This window comes from Bacillus rossius, chromosome 6 (assembly GCF_032445375.1).
Source record: "Bacillus rossius redtenbacheri isolate Brsri chromosome 6, Brsri_v3, whole genome shotgun sequence".
Taxonomy (NCBI): domain Eukaryota; kingdom Metazoa; phylum Arthropoda; class Insecta; order Phasmatodea; family Bacillidae; genus Bacillus; species Bacillus rossius.
Window position 1 is genome coordinate 78092485 of NC_086334.1, and position 15190 is coordinate 78107674.

The 15190-nt window shown below is 36.1% G+C and overlaps 1 protein-coding gene across 4 annotated transcripts in view; it reads right to left on the bottom strand.

Moving 5' to 3' along the window:
- Positions 1–2491: 2491 nt before the first annotated feature.
- The window catches only part of LOC134533327 (Y+L amino acid transporter 2), a 125819-nt gene continuing 113120 nt past the window's right edge, over positions 2492–15190 (bottom strand). For all 4 annotated transcript variants that reach the window (XM_063370836.1, XM_063370838.1, XM_063370835.1 and 1 more), the window contains exons 12-13: positions 13117–13294; positions 2492–2765 (exon numbers count right to left, since the gene is read on the bottom strand). In XM_063370836.1, coding sequence (XP_063226906.1) covers positions 2648–2765; positions 13117–13294 — 296 coding nt within the window. In that variant the 3' untranslated portion in view covers positions 2492–2647. The remainder of the gene's footprint in view (positions 2766–13116; positions 13295–15190) is intronic.

Here is a 15190-nt window from a genome sequence, read left to right on the forward strand (position 1 = left end):
CCCCCTTTCAGCTGTCACATTTGTCACTCTTTAAACTTGAGGGGGATGTCCTGACTTCTGCTTCCCGTCTCCCTTTGTTTGTTTCCACCCAGGCGCCTGGCGAGTGACGTGTCTGGCTGGCATTCGGCTGTACGAGGGGGGGGGGGGGGGGGGGGGGAAAGGCTACCGGACTACCCAAAATTTATGTGTGCAAGGTCAGCACGATCTTATCTTTCTCTCTTCCGCTGTTGTAAACGACCGTGAACTAATGGCTAGGCAGTGCTGTAATTTTTTAAGCCGAGACACTAATTCGAAGACGGCCGGCCCTTACAGTGAACGGATTATCCCGGTTTATATTTTTTTTACAGGATTTCAATTATCCGGGCATCGGCTGGTCCCAATTAACACGAATAATGGGGAGTTTACTATTTTTTATCCATCTTCTGCCAAGGTGCAGTAAGCCTCGGGAGATGTTACGTCATATGACCTTGGCCTTAACCCAGCTGCACTCCGGTGTCTGAGAAGCTTGACAAGACCTTCCGGGCTTTTAATCGCTAGTCCGTGAAATTCGGTAATCAGTGATTATCTCGGTCCCGACGATCACGTATTAACGAGGTTCTACTGTACCTCAATAGGATGTGTTCCAAGGAAAACGTAAACAGGCCAAGTAAACTGTAAGCAATTAAGTTTTTAAAGTACTACATTTACATCAATATTTTTCCTCGAATCCCAATTCTTTTCCCTCGAATTTCGAATCTTTCAAATACTAGAGATTCGGTGGTATTCGAGGATTCGAGGATTCGACCGGCCCATCCCTAGTCTTAAGTCATCATATGGTTCGCACACGACCCGTCAAAATTCACACATGACAATCATAAACCATTCTACTAGTTTACATAGAGTCATATGGTAAGTACACGACTAAGTCTTAAGTCTTAATTCTTAATTTTCAATCGTAAACCCACCTTTACGTGATCCTACAGTTAACCCAGAAATAAACATCCTCGAATACTGAAAACTCAGTCTGCGTGTTCACCCAGGCTACATAAACTGTCCAAAAAATATTTGTGTTCACCACCTGCGACAGTGTTCTCTGAACGTTTGTTCAGCACTGCAGGAAACACATGTGACCAAAAATGGAATCGTCTTGATCCAGACCGTGTCAAATCCTTGTTTTTTTAAATAATAATTTAAAGGGTTAAATAATTCTGCATAATGTTTAATTTTTTCTCTTAACTTATAAATTATTTTATAATTAACCCTTGAGATCTGGATTCGGATTCGAGGGGTGGATTTGAGGTACTGTTTGGGATTCGAATTCAAGATTCGGATTCGGGAAAAATGGGATTCGACCCATCACTATAAATAAATAAATAAATTAAAATATTCATTGCCAACTGTGGAGCAAAGACTGCCTCACGTTACGTTTACCAGTGCTCGCGATAAAGTAAATTGCATTCGTGATCACGTTTACAGCACTCGCGATCATAGAAACAGTTGCTGAAGAACGTCTGAGTAGCTTGCCCCATCTCCATGTTATTTATATATCTATGGCTTTGCTGATGTTATGTTGTTGTGTTTGTTTACAATTTAGTATTTACGTTAGCTTGAATTGTTAAAATATAAACCTAAAGTGATATTTTAAGGATTTTTCTGAGAGTGATGATATGGCTGGGAAGAGAAGTGAAGTTTGGAAATACTTCACTCTTCAATCAAATGAAGATACCAAGGCTACATGCACTTTCTGCCATGGTAAAATATCACGAGGTGGGGCAATGCTTAAACATGTGGGCTGAAAAAAAAGTATTTGTGTGTGTTTTATTATTATTGTAAGATGCATGTTAGTGTTTTGACTGTTTGATGGTACTGTCATTATAATATGAAATTAAAAAATAATTTATAAGTAAAATATCCTTTCATAACACAAACATTTCTTTGGTTAGTATCTGCATCGAGTATCGGCAGTATCGGCCCATGAGAATCGCTATCGGTGGAATCGGTGAAAAGCGGTATCGGCCCAGCCCTAAATTTTGTTAACTTAACACTGGATTTAAAAGTTATCTATGACTCAGTAAATACAAGCTACAAACCAGACTTATTTGCTTTCATGTTTATTTCTTTAAAACATTCTGTTATGACTAGATTACTCTTCGATCCACTTCAGGTACCATACTTTCATTAAATTAAATTTGCTATGCTGTTTTCCCTCTCACGCACGCCTTCCTCTTTGATTGTTTGTTTGAAAGCTGGATAAATATCTTAACCTCTAGGGAAGCAGCATGCAAAGTTGGTAGCACCTCAATTATACAATGATTATGGACGAGGAGAGGGAAAAATAACCCATTTCAAAGCAGTTTCTCAAATTCATACTGCATACGTAAAATTATCTTCAATTCCAATTAATTACATAACTGTGAACCAAGGTACCCAGGAAATAAATGAAACCAATATTGAGGTAATTAGTCCCACTAAACTGTCCCTGAAGAGTAATGTAATAAATATGTACTTTAAATTTCACAGTTGAGAAACACTTTATAACCATTAGGTCAAAACATCAATGTTAGATATTTAAGTTTGCCAATGAACACAGTAACATACTGTAAGCATCAAGTGTTACAAAAACACACACATCACATTTTTTTTCAGTCCTAGAGATTCAATAAATAAATTAAATAGGAAGGCTGCACTTTGAGCAGAGCAGGCACGGACCGGCTGTGCTCCTCAGTCTTCGTCCGTCTCCTCCTTGGCCGACAGGAACAGCTTCTGGACGGTGTGCGTGATCCTGCCTGCGAACAAGCAACAAGCCCCCGGCTGCCAACTACTTCAATCCTCCACTCTACACTGCAATCCTGTAAAATACTTGTAATCTAAATAAAATAATCATACACCAAACTTTCAACCAGGAAGCTTACAAAAAATGTACTCGCCTTTGTTACTAAAAGACAGGTGAACTAAAAATAGCCCAATTTTAGTAGACAAGATATTTTTATGATTTAAATATTTTAAAACAAACTCTCGAAACAACACAAAAATCCAAGTTGTTTCCACTAACAAAATTTGCCCATTGTAACTCGGCCAATCACAACATCATTTTCTTTCACTACACAACTGGACAGCAACGAACTCTGTTCTGTGACCCTTTGATTTCTTTTGTGATGCAACGGGCTGCATGGGCGCCCGTGCACACGGCCTTCCCTCCCTCTCACTCCCTCCATCCCCCTTTGCCCCTAACTCCTTCCCTCCCCTCGCTTTCCCCTCTTGTCGTTTCTTCGGTGGTAGCTGACAACACTAGCGCCATCTGAGCTTAGTTTATTTAAGGCCTTGCGCCCCCTGACTCTTCCTGTTTCGACGCTGGGACACCGACCGATCTACACGCCCCTTAAGGTACGGTTGACTTCAAATTGAGTGATTGCGGAAGGGACGCGGTGGCCGCTCCCGAAATGTAACGTAAATGTTATAATTCTCCTTTCTTGTTGTTTCGAAATTATTGTTTTGGCCACCACCTTGTAAATTCCAATTAGTATTTTCTGTGGCTTTTCCTCCCGTTGTCAACCGTACCTCGTAAGATGTTTTCGTCATTTTTCTTTGTTCATTTGGTGGTGTATCCCAGCGTTGGCAGCCAAGGTGATCAGGTTTAATTTGTTTGTGTATTACGTTCCCTGTTCGTCATAAGTATTTAAAGGGCAAAGTTAAATTTTATATATGATATACTGCATGTAAACTTTTGTTCAAGTTGACATCGCGTCGTGTTCTTCTGCCCCGTGTGTCTAATGGGACCGTGTATAAATCATGTATCAATAATTAATGTGTTATAAATTGAACATGTGTAATTATCTTCTGCAATTGTTGATCGCCTTGAATTTACTATAATAAATTGTTTTCATAACAGTCGTTCGGGAAACGTCTCGTTTGATGGTAATTTCACTGTTGATATTTGTTTGTTGTTAGTGCAAGGCAATCAGTTTACCACTCTGAGAAAACCCCTCCCAGAAGGGGCCTAAGGTGTTATAGAAATTATTCACTACCACGCGGGTGCAGTGACATTCAGCATTTCCGCAACTAAAGCCCCCCAGACACTGACGATGTTGAGCATTGAACTACACACAATGCACTTCGTCTGGTATCGCAGCTCCCTGGCTTTAGCCATTCTCGTCCAAGGGTCGCAAGTATTTCATTCCAAGCCCTATAAATTTTACGAAAGTAACATAACAAAATTGTAAGATAATTCTAATTCAAAAGCAATTATCATAGATGAATGGATAACCGACAATAGAACCTCATTTTCACGTACCCAGGATTTACAAATTGCCGTATTTTTTTTTACATGCACTGTCATTTTCCCTACGGTACTTATGAATGCATTACTTTCCTGCTTTAAGCGAAAGCATTTCCCACTTTTTACTTTGCAACAGCGCTGTATTAACAGCAAACCATCAGAAAAGTTTAGATGGAATAATAAGTTGAAAGTAAATAGTAATAAATTTTTATTTATTTTAAATTACTGCATGTGGTTATGGCAGCTTTGTTTGCAATTGTAAATAAACTAATTTCTTTTTTTACATGTCACGGTAATCCACACGGCCATGAACCAAAACATTGGCGATATGAACGCAAAAAATTAAGTTCAGTTTTATATCTCTCCTCTTTAAACTATAACGCATTATTATGAACTGAGTTTTAAATAAGAATTTTACAAAAATATACAGTGGGTTACTTGGGCCCATCTTGAAATACCTAATTTTTGAAGTAACATAACGCAATCCCTTACATATGGCATCTTCGATGCTCGTTTGCATTAGACACATTTTGGAAAAGCAGTTTGTGCTCACTGAATTTCCAAACATTGCTGTTTTTCTCCACCATTAACAATATTTGTTTTACGAATTACAAAGTATGCGCAGCTATGACAGAAATCCATTTGAGGGCCTGAAATTCGTGAAAATAGATACAATACGTGTAATCTGCAGGCCTGAGCTAGAGCAATGTGGCATTCTAGGCACAAAAACCCACAAACACTGTATACATACTGTGTGGAACACTGCACATCATATTAACAGATGGAGTGACCGACCACTCCTGTATCAGAATATTGTCCACCTACCAAAAAGACTAAATAGAAAATCTAATACTACTGTATTTGTCCGAATAAACGTTGACCCCCCCCCCCCCCAAATATTAGGTAACTACCAAAATGTAAAAACAAATGTACTTACCACTATGTTAAATAATTACATGCAAAAGAAAGTTGTATAAGAAAATTAGCGAGTTTCTTAATTAAATATTTTTTTTCTTTTTACCAATGAAAAATATTGACTTTTGAAACACTTCAAACTTCTGTATTCACTGGCCAACATAATACAGTAGAACCTCATTTTTACATATTTCAAGGGACCAGGAAAAAAATATGTAAAAACCGGGAAAACGCAAAATGAGGGAAATGTTCCAATTTTTTTTATCATCTCACTATATGGGAAACAATAAGAAAATATATACCACACTAAATAATATGTCAGAGACGGTTACGTTTTTATATATTAACTAGAACTTCACTATATCACATAATTCAAATTATAAATATATCCAATATCTCCGTTCTTCATTATTGCCGAAATTTAAAAATTAAATTTGCTGTTCTTGTGTAAGAGATGAGAATGTTGAAGCATCTTGATAAAGCCACTTGGTGCTGAAATTTTGTAACACAATTGACTTTTGAACTTTGTATTTAATTACGTGTTAAAGTTTTATTAATTTCAGATTTTTTGAGAAATAATACTACAAAACGATAGCTACCACCATCAATATAATTGTTTACGTTGAGGAATAGAAGTTAAATTGCCATTGCATTGTTTGGATATTCATTGCAGCCACTTGACTCTTCAGAATGTTTCTAATGTGTTAAAATGAACATCGCCGAATATGCACGAAGACGCCATATTTATAGGAAACTCGTACATTGCTTAGAAGGTATTTTAATAATGGAACAGTAATCCGCTCTTTCGTGTATTTAAAATGTGAGTTTTCACCTTTATTTTCATGCATAATACATTTAAGATTAAGGGGGAACGCTAAGAAAAGTACTTATTAATTTTCATGTTTATGTCACCATACGTTTGGTTCATGATCGTATGGTGTACAATAGCACGTGGCACAAAAAAAAAAGTAAGTTTTTACAATGGCGAACGAAGCTGTGGTGACCAAACACTCATGCAGTAACGCTTAATAATTAAACTTCACGCTATTCATTTTGAGAATTTATTGTTTTCTCTAAATTTTCCGATGGTTTGCCACGAAATACAGCACTAATTCTATGTAAACAGTGGGAAATGCTTTTGCTTAAGGCGGGAAAAGAATGCATTATTAGTATAGGGAAATTGACAGTGCATGTAAAAAAATACATTAATCGCGGGAATTTGTATATCGCGGGTACGTAAAAATGAGGGTCTACTGTACAAATACTCCAGATTTCTAATGAAATGACCTTGAAAAATCCTTGTTCCTTCCCCTGCACAGTTCTAGTATTGGTGCGATTCACACGGCGGTCATATCAGGAGGTGACGGGTGTGGGGTGAGGGGTTAAGGCGAGGAATACACAGGCAGAGGTTACAGGAGCTCTTCAGGGAATCAGGGAAGTTCACTGCCCCAGGGTTATTTTAGCTACTCTTCCCAAAAAATTATTAAACTGTACGAACAGCCATCTTTATCTGCTGGTCGCAAGAGACTTAACCTAGGAGATAACAAGGGAATTCTATCCCAATAAATGTACATACAATCTGCAAAATAGTTTAACCAATTTGTCATTTTGTCTTCGACAGAAATAAATTTTGTATATGTAGGCCAAGAATTAAGACTACTGTATTAAGTTCAGTAACTTTTTTAAATTCTAATTGTTTTACAAATATTTGCTTCCAAGCTAATGTAACATTTGATACCCTACTACTTTATATTTAAAAATTCAAAAATACAACATTTTAAAGGTAAATATATAGACTTTCAGAATAAAGTACTTTCATTACTAAGTATGAAATTTGAGGGTTTATTGATGTACTTTATAACGAGATTCTACTGTATATATGTATAGAACCTCTCCATTTTTTGAGTTGGTTAAAAATGCTGTTTAGTCAAGGCCTAATTAAATTCTAAAATTTAGGTCAGTTCAAAATGCATGTGAAAATGGATTATGCAAGGAACACACAAGGACTAGTGGCTGATGCCGCTGAATGAAGGACTGCGGACACAGATAAGTAGGGGTAGTCAAATTTCGTTAATGACTAAATCACGAAATTTAAAAAAAGATCACTTGCACATGATGTGTAATACAAATAAACTTACTTGGTAGTGATAAGACGTTAATATACTACATTTTGTTTTAACGAAATTTGCTGTGATGCGCGAAATCCGTAGTTTTTCACGAAATATGTATAACGAAATCGCAATATATGTGCGAAATTAACCTTTTTTATCACGAAAAATCACGTTGAATCATTCTGGAACCTGCACAAAACGTTTATTATTCCAAGAGGTTATATGTGAGACGCCATCTTTGCTTTCGTTTTTCTCTAGCACCCATAGAGTAGAGAGTGGCAATAAACATCATCACTTTAGCTACTGGTGGACAAATCACAGATGGCGTTGGTAGTTACGAGTGTCGAAATGTTCTATGATTTTATTTTCACGAGTGTGTGTCTGTCGAGTTCTTTATTTCCGAGTGGATGCAATATGTATCTCTTCCGCATTCTATGATTGTTTTCCGTTAAAGTTTTTGTGGCATGTTGGTCATATTACCGTAGTCACTGTGGATAAACATATAAAATGCCGAAAGTTGCGAGTGTTTTCGAAAGAGTTATAGAATATGACAACGAAGGATTTTACGTGTTCAGTAAAGAAAAAGGCACATGATGTGCAAGTTCTGTAATGTACAAGTCGACTGGAAAAGAAAAGACACGTGTGAAAAACACTGTAAATTTCGAGCATCGCACAAGGTGAACAAAGATAGGTGTCAAGCATTGGGTTCTGGAACTAAGCGTCAAGTTACTCTAGAAGAAAATATCTCTATTCACAAGAAAACAAAGAACGAGAAAACTAAACTGGCCGAGGATACAGTTCGCGCTTTTGTTAAAGCGAATATACCACTTCGAAAACTAAACCACCCAGCAATAATAGAATGGCTGAATGAATATGTGAAAGGTAGGTGAAACTAAACTAAAAGTTGGTACAGATTTTTTAGTTTGACCCCTCTTCCTTAAAAAGAAAAAAATATAAAAATCCCAAAACACTTTAATTTAGTGCTACAAATATTCCTCTATGGCAAAAGGCGCACATACAAAATTCATACCCATTTCGGTGAAATTACCATTTATTGTTTATATATAAAGCCTGAGCATTGATGCGGTAGACGCCATATTGTTATTAGTTTACATCACATTTGCCATCTATTTTATCATTTAAGTGTTTCATAACACGATCCTGTGGTACATGATGCTTATTTTTTTTTTGCAGTGGGGAGGTGCACAGCGCTGACGCGTTTCGCACGATAAAAAATTATAATACATAAAAAATAAACCTGATGTAGTTTATTTACGTCAGGTTTAGCACGGAACGCGGCTCCCCACTGCTAAAAAAAATCATGTACAACAGGATCAGGTGTACAGGATCATGCCAACCGGACAATTTTTCAGGCTCTGAAATGATTAAATAGACGATATATGCGATGTACATAAATGGAAACAAATATCAACATGGCTGCTGCTGCATCAATGGTTAGGCTTTATAATGTAAACAATGAAAAGTTATTTCTCCAAAATGGGTAGACATTTTTTTTTTGCCTTTTGCTATAAATAGAGGAATGTTTAAGTTTTAAATGAAAGTGTTTTGGGAATTTTATGATTTTTTAAGAAGAGGGTTCAAACTAAATAAATACATAAAAATTTGTAACATGTTTAAAATACGTATGGCTTTGAATTTCAGTACGTACATATATGGAAATATGACATTCAATTGCAGGTTCGGGAGATCTTCCTCCAGCACACACATTACGCACTACGTACCTGCAGTCACTGAAGATGGAGGAAGAAGAGAAAGTAAAACTGGCAGCCAAGGACCAACAAGTAGTTGTGCTGTGTGATGAAACCACAAACCGAAGAGGAGAATGTGTCTTCGTTGTTTTGTTTTAAGTTCTCTTGGCTTGTGGTGACTCCAAATTGCTGGTTGCTGGAGTGAAAGTGCTCAGTAATGCTAATTCAACAGAATGTTCACAAGCAGTAGTGGAGACATTAATTAAATATAACGTGAAGTATGAAAATGTTTGTGCGTTTGTACCTGATTCTGCAAAATATATGAACAAGTGTGCAGAATTGTTGAAAGTGTTAGTGGGTGAGAACATGTACATTCAGTACTGGGCACACAAACTTAATTTAGTTGGGAATGTTTGGTCTACAGAACTAACCACGTTAAACGAATGTGTAGTGAAGGCAAAGATGGCATTCCTGAACACCAGGAAGAGGAAACATCACTATTTGGATTTCCTCAAAAAATCTTCTGTTGAACCAAAGCTGTTCCCATCACCTGTGTTGACCCGCTGGAACTCATGGTTCACTTTAGTGAATTATCTTGATAAGTACCTAGTTCATCTTCTTGGATTGTTTAGACAGCAAGATTTTGATGGTGCTAATGCTACAGAGTACTTCAAAAGCTTGAGCAACGATCAGGTTTTAGTTTTGCAATGTGAGGCAAAATTTGTGGTAGAGTATTGCAAAAAAACTGTTGATCTGTTGGAATGTCTGGAAGGTTCATCATATCCATTCGCTCACAAACTGTGTGCAAAACTGTCTGATTTGAAGACAGGATTCAAGCTTGTCAGTGACAAAAATTTGGGTGGAGACAGCAAAATTCAGTAGAACCCATTTATAGTGAACCCGCCTATAATGAATTCCCGTTTATTGTGAATTTCCGTCTCAGTCCTGGCAAAATGATGTGAGGTTATGTATTAATTTATTGGATATAGCGCACAACTTTTGTCAATGTTGATACGTTTTCCAGTGTACCACGAACAAATTTTGCAGACATAATGCACATTTATCTCAAATATTTTCATAAAATTACAAGTTTTTTCACAAAACGTCTATTCTGGATCACATTGAAGTTTTTCTCCGCAATACGCTACTCGATCGTCCACTGTTCATATTATAAACAAGTCGTATTCGAGTGGCCTCGGTAGGCTACGTGTAGCCAAAAATGGTGATCAGTTTGGTGAAAATAAAAAATTGTTTTCCCTGCATAGTTAAAGAATGGGCGAACGCGTGTACATTTAATATGTTATCAAAATTAAACATAAATTACCGCCACATATAGCAGCAAATTCAATATTTTTACGTCTCATTTTTATCCTTCATGTTTCGTACATTTTGATCGAGTAAGGTTCGTAAGACTACTACTAGATAGAACTCTGTGGACTAAATTTTTCCATAGAAAGTGAGAAAATTTCGTTCCAGCTTTAGCAACTGCGATACTAAATGATACGTAGTGATCTTTGATGCGCCACTCGTTATTTTTCGTTTATTTACTATTGACGGTAAAAATAATTTCGTGTTATTAAGCTGTAAATGTGCTTCAATAAGAAATATGTACATAAAAAATGGTGAAAAACGCGGTAAAAAACGTAAGGCATTATCTGTGCGAGATAAACTGGACATTATTGAAAAGGTAGACTCCAACCCCACTGTCCCGCACGTGTTAATAGCAAAGGAACTGGGAATTGCAACATCCACATTAAGTACAATATTGAACAAGCTGAACAATGTTCTTTCTCAAGCTGCGAAAACGTCACAGAGTATTAAATGCCTGAAAAAAGTATAATACGCCGATGTCCAAAAACCATTAGGTAATAGAAAGTTTGTACATGTATAGTTCATTAAAAATAATATCTGCATTTTCTCATAAAACTGTTGCTTTGAGTATTTCCATTCGTTCTTTTCTTGGCTTAGGCCTATGTGTAGTTAAGATTTTGCTTTTTAGTATGTATTGCCAATATAAAAGTTTTCCCAGATATAAAGTTTCCCCTCTATAGTGAACATATAAACTACTCCCTTCAGATTCGTTATAACAGGGTTCTACTGTTGTTGAATTCTGCTGCATGTCTAAAAGCTGCAACAGGAGCGAAACTTGCTGTGACTGGCCAGAAATCTTTTCTAAAACTGTCATCATTGATGGGAGGGAATCCTGCAAAATCATTCTTGGAGAACATAGGCTTCTTGTTCAATCCACGGGTAATAATTTCAAGAGGGCCAGGAATTGATGCAGTGAACTTGCAGAATCGAGTCCAAGCTGTGCCTTTACTTCGAGATCTCACATTTCAACAGTTTTTGGAGGGCTACGCAGCAACAAAACATGCCGTTCTGAAGTCTGAAATTGGGAAAGTAGACATGCTACGAGTTTTACTGTCGAAGAATGACTTTCCAGAATTCTCAGACATGCGATCAAGTCTCTCTTGCTTCCCGTGTCCAATGTTGACAGTGAATGTGCCTTATCAGCGTACAGCAACATAATGAGTGACAAACGCACATCTTTGGGGGCGGAAACATGGAAATAATGCTAGCAATGTGTTTTGGTGGGGACTAGTTTGCAGGAAATATATAGTCGAAATGGAGTTGGACCACTCGTTTCTGATCAGTTCATGATTTTTTTTGTATGTAATCTTGAGAATTTCAATTACAAATGCCGCGTGCTAAATTTTATATGTACATGTTGTACTTTAAAACATTGTTTTTGATAAATTTTAACCAAATAAAACAATAATTCCATCAAATATATATATGTGTATAAAATTATAATGACAAAATATTTATTTTTTCTAACTAAACAATTTTTTTTTCACTGAAATTTTGCACCGAAATAACTCTTTTTATCCACCGAAATGGGCCTTTTTTATTTACCATTTTTCATTGGCCCTATGGATAAGGTAAGACTGTGGTTCATCTACCAACACAAAACATGTAATACAGTGAAACCTCAGTATAACAAACTTGAAGGGACTGATTTCGGGCGTGTTTGTTATAGTGAGGTTTCTTTATAACGAGGTGAATTCAAAACTACAAGTGATATGTATACAAAAAAGAAATGAAAAAGAATTGAATGAATGACGCTAAGGGCCGCTTGCAGAGTAAGGTAAGTAAATCCAAGCAAAAACTTTGACCGTTAAATAAAATGGAGAAATAATTTATTTTCCATCAAAGTGACAACTATGCAAGCCTGTATAAATTTTTTTTACTAAGACAAACTTTTTTGCCTCCCTAACCAACACCATAGGCTACAGAATTTTTAATTTTGTGGTAAAATATATTGCATTCTTTTTTTTAATCCATTATTGTAAACAAAAAATAATTATAGCACCGAAAAAAGTTAAAATTCGTCGTAATCATCGCATATGGTTTTGTCCATCCATAACATAATTCGTATGTAAACAAAAGTAATTCATCAAAGCTAACCTCCAAACAATAAAATACTCTAAGTAGAATTTAATTTACCACAATTAGAAAACAAATCTTAGACTCCTGCGAATTTTAGATAAGTAAAACTTCCACAGAATCTAAAATAAATATCGGCATTCATGACAACAAACGAACAAACGAACGAATGCGTATTTCCACAGAAACAGGTGTAACTTTTGTAGGTGGGATTTGTGACAAATTTTCTTGGCGAAGTTCGGAACATCGATAAATCGAAGTGAATTTTTTTTCCCCGCTAGTGGTGGTGCAATGTGTTAGCTTCGAAGTGCGTTTCAGTACGTCAATAGTTCTATGGTAAAAGTCAGCCAATATTATAATATACGGGAATATTTGTGTTTGTTTACCGAAACGTAATATTAACGAAGCAAATTGTATAAATATGAAAATTCTAACGAAATTTTTTGAAAATTTTTAATTGTGCTTTCGCTGTAGCGGGGGTTTTTGGTGGAAATATGAAAAAATACTTTGTTATTTTGAGGTACAAATACATAGGGTTATATGGTGTTTTGGTAGGACCAAACAACTGATACGTTATAATGAGGATTTTGTTATAAAGGAGTTTGTTGTAAGAGGTTCTACTGTATCAAGAAAAACTTCATGCTTGAAATGATTGAAGACTAGAGGCCGTGCGACGTACCCAGCGCGCTCACGAACCACACGGGCTTGTCGTCCCACAGCACGCCCAGGAAGAAGGCGGGCACGCCGCTCAGAGTGATGAGCACGCCCATGCCCACCTCGTACGGCACGTAGTAGCACGGCACAAACACCAGGAAGGCACACACCACCACGAACACCACGGGTATCCACAGCGACACCTGCCCACATGCACCACGCAGCTACTATCTCACCTTACAAATACTTTACATCTTTCAGGGAAAACAAAGCTACAATCAGCTCATTTACATGCATTAACATCATTTATGTTGTTATGAATATGTCAGAAAATACATGGCAACTTTAGTTAAAAACATTAACATACAAGTTTTATTTGTAAGCAAACACACTACGTAAACTGTTTAATGAAAATACTATATAACTTTCTGTAATAACCCTTCTCAAATTACCAGTGAAAGAATGAAATGAAACTTTATTTATGACCTATTATAATCATAATTGATAACACTTATATAATTTTCAATAAATCCTATACAGTAAAACTCTCTTAAAATGTTTTCCCAGTTTAAACGTTTAAATAATTATTCCCTTGATCACTTTCATTTATCCCTATGTTAATTTTCCCCATTCAAAATGTTTGTGTTTATAGATGCTTCCTGCATATAACGTTCATCATTTCAGGAATAAAATAATGGAATCAAGTTTATCTTTACACTCTTAATCTTTATTAATAGTTAAACTTTTAGACGATTGTTTCAAAACAATAACAAACATGACCGTCAAAACCTTTTAGCAATTTTCAATATATTTTGTTTATAATCTTCCTAACATAACATTGATTTCGGTCGTCTGTGACGTTGATGTTAATGGCGCTTCAATGCGTAAACAAAACAGCTGCGATTGGTAGCCATTACGTTCATGTTTCCCCCCCGGTCCATCAGGGTAAACATGTTATTATTCAGAGTTAATTCATAAATAAAGTATTTGTTACCCAGTATATATAGATACCTGTATTTACGAAAAACAATTATACTGAAAATATTTATAAAATTTATAAAACCCTTGAAGCAAAATTAAAGAATGCTACCAAATCATAACCGTTGAGGTTAACACCAGTACTAATTAATGCTAACTGCTCTGAAGTTGGCTCTATGCGCTAGATGTCTGTACAGCCCAGTGCGTCATCGTACAGAGCTTGGGACAACTGCCTACACCATTCCACACAACTATGGCAAATTCTGTCCCGTTTTTTTTTTTTTTTTTTACATCAAAATGAATGCCCAATGATGTCGCTAGATCTGAGGGCCTCCCTACAGTTGTCTGCTACCAATAAAGAATAGAATTAAGAGAGGCAAACACTGTACAGGCTGCAAGGGCATCTGAGGGTCTCCGATGTGTGGTTTTCATCATATGTAACTTGAAAGGTAATTCAATAATAAACATTTAAAAGTAATGTGAGGATTCTAACCAACTGCAAATATTTGAGATAATGGAATCCCCACAAATGGTCGAATTTTAAAAGAGAAAGCTGAACAAACAGTGCATAACTTAAGTATGTCATTTTAAAGATTGTTTTAATGTAGCAACTGATCTTTACTTTTCCCTGTTAATAAGTTTTTATCATCCAGTCCACTTCTAACGTGAATGTGACAGGACGAGGGCCAGTCACTCAGCAGCGCACCAGCTCCCGGTGGCTAGGGTTGTTTCCAACCAACATTCTCAACATTAAATATATGCCAAAAAGGTTTTCTCAAATAATTGATGGTAAACTTATAACAATTACATTTTTGTTTTTCTTGCAAGATCAGTGTAACACACTGTAAAATATTTGCTTGTATGTACGTAGTGTTAATTTATAAGAGCAAAATTCTATGAATGCAAACCTATGAAATAAAAATCATTCTTCATCTTTGTTTAGTTTTAAAAAACTTTATATTAGGCATATTCTCATGTTAATAAAAATCACGTGTGTAAATATATACAAAATAATTAACTAATTTTTCTTTACATAAATGACACTAGCAAAGAAAATTTATAAACAAGAATTCCTTCAAAAAGGAGATAAAAAAAACCTTTTCTATAATTATAACACACAT